Source organism: Stenella coeruleoalba (assembly GCF_951394435.1).
Source record: "Stenella coeruleoalba genome assembly, chromosome: 2".
Lineage (NCBI taxonomy): Eukaryota > Metazoa > Chordata > Mammalia > Artiodactyla > Delphinidae > Stenella > Stenella coeruleoalba.
In genome coordinates, this window is record NC_137147.1 from 86,809,061 (window position 1) to 86,811,472 (window position 2,412).

At 44.1% G+C, this 2,412-nt stretch overlaps 1 protein-coding gene across 1 annotated transcript; it reads left to right on the forward strand.

Annotated features, from left to right (window-relative positions):
- Nucleotides 1-966: 966 nt before the first annotated feature.
- LOC307182165 (MORF4 family-associated protein 1-like) lies at nucleotides 967-1,417 on the forward strand (the record flags this gene model as incomplete). Its single annotated transcript, XM_079913392.1, has 1 exon — nucleotides 967-1,417. Exon 1 carries the CDS (start codon nucleotides 1,034-1,036, stop codon nucleotides 1,415-1,417), a length of 384 nt encoding a protein of 127 aa, XP_079769518.1. The 5' UTR covers nucleotides 967-1,033.
- Between the last annotated feature and the right edge of the window lie 995 nt (nucleotides 1,418-2,412).

Here is a 2,412-nt window from a genome sequence, read left to right on the forward strand (position 1 = left end):
GAGAAAACAGAAAGATCTGAGGTTGTCAGGTGAAGATCTTCAAGGAGGTAGTGAAGCGATGTGCAGTTTTCTCTACAGCTGGAAAGATTTCTGCAGCTATAAAAATGGCTGTAAGTTAATTTACAAAGAAACTTCTGACCATTTCTCCAGGGTTCCCTATTTCAGTGAATGGCCCAGGAGTGATCCAGTGGCCGAAATTAAAAACTGTTTCCCTGACTCTATCATTTCTCACCTGAATTATCACAACAGTCTCCTAACTGGCCCTCTGTATACCGTCTATATACTTGAGGCACAATCACACTTGGCTGGAAAAGTCTTTCTAAATCATAAATCTGATTGCATCACTCTCTCTTAAAACTTTTTCATGGCTTCTTATTACCCTTAGGTAAAAATCCAGACCCCTTAATATGAACTTCTCCATAATCTGGCCTTCACTTATCTCTTCATCTTCATCTCTTGCCACTTCTTTTTCTAGTCTCTACACCAGGGGATCCAAAGTGGAGTGCATGTACAAGGCCATCCTTTGGGTGTGGGATGAAAATATTTGAACTTCTACAGATTGAGAAGCAGGAACAGAAGCTGAAGAAATGGCATACATTAAGAGTTTGGAGTGAGCCAAGCCATAACTACGTGCCAGTGGATGTCTAGAGGAAGCAAACACTCTGAGGAAGAAAGGACTATTAGGGAAATATGGGGAAAAGAAAGATAGAGGCACCAGAAAGAGAAGGTGTTCCTAGAGCTCTATTCCTGATAGATGCACCTCTGGTTCTACTTCCAATCTATATACATCCTTATAATACACCCTCCTTTTCCTTGAGAAAAGGGTCTTATTTATATTTTTTAAATGTCCTGGAAGAGTGGTATTTGTTCCATGCAACCATAAGAATCTGCCTAAAAAACTTGGTGTCCATCTATAGGGATTGGTTAAAGAAAATAAAATACATCTTTCTATGCATTTACCGAAAGTGAATATGTAGGTCCTCTGCTTCTTTGCGCCCGATTTGCATCCTGTGGTTCCGGAATAGCAGGGAAGATGCGGTCCTTGGACATCGCAGAGCTGGCAGAGCCGGAGGAGGTGGAGGTGATGGAGCCCGAGGAGGACTTCGAGCAGTTCCTGCTCCCGGTCATCAACGAGATGCGCGAGGACATCACGGCGCTCACCCGCGAGCACGGGAGAGCCTACCTGCAGAACGGGAGCAAGTTGTGGGAGATGGACAGTATGCTCATCCAGATCAAGACGCAGGTGGAGATCTCAGAGGATAGCATGCTCAACCGTCTGCACAACGCGGACAACGGAGTCGAGGGCAGAGGGACCAAATGGTGCAAGAAGGCGGAGGAGAAGGCCAAGGAGATCGCGAAGATGGCAGAGATGCTGGTGGAGCTGCTCTGGGGGATAGAGAAGAGCGAGTCGTCCTGAAGGAGGGTCAGCCGTTTACAGCCAATGGATTCTGGTCAACTGATGGAGGTTGGCTGACACCCTGGAGAAGCTGAAACCAGAGAGCCTTTTGTTTTCTCTTTTTTTCTCTGTCTACGCTCTGTCCTCACTTACACCACGTTTCTGCTATGGTCTGTGGTTAATGACCTCAATGTGAGGTTTGACTGTTAAATGTTTTTCTTTGGGGAGGTAAATTTTATTTGGAAAATGCTCTCAAGAATTAGGGCCTAGATTGTAAGCTCTTGCAGCAGTCACATTTGTTCCTGGATTTTCGTTATTTCTAAATTTTTGAGGTGCTTTGCTCTTTCTTGTGTGACCTGATCGCTCCCTGGAACTTCGAGTCTGTGTGTAACAGATGAGACTCAGAGTTGGAGTTCTCCAGCTCTGAAGGTGCTGAAGGAGCTGCATTATTTCTAGAAGACGACTCCATGAAGCGATTGCTGAAGAAGTTGAAGAAGGGATCAGACGCCAACTGGGAATGTGAATGGGGCTGATCTGGCTAGGACTGATGAATCAGAAGAAGGGCTGAAGGATGGTATTGTACTTGGGGACTTTAATTTCTCTGTGAGAACAAAGGAGGAGAGATGTATTTTGTTCAAATTTTAAGTTTTATACGGCACACTGATGTAACCTGTCTGGTCATATTGTTTGGACAACCTAACTTAGCTTTATGTGACATGGAACCTAGAATAGGAGACAAGATAGATCTTGGTATTCCGTATAATCGATGTAATACCCTGATGCATTTCAGGGGATTCTGGACATAAAATGAAAGAGATATTTGCAAAGGCCCTTGAGGGTCTGGGGAAGAAAAGCAAGGGCTGTCTGTTTTGGACCCTAGACTGAACAGGGACGAGGTTTCTTCAAGATTTGTAAGTTGTCTAGCTGTAAGTTCATTTCAGTAGCAGACCTGACAAGTATTTGAGGTCAAAACCCTACCGTGTGTTTAAAAAAAAATTTACCATGTTAATAAAAGT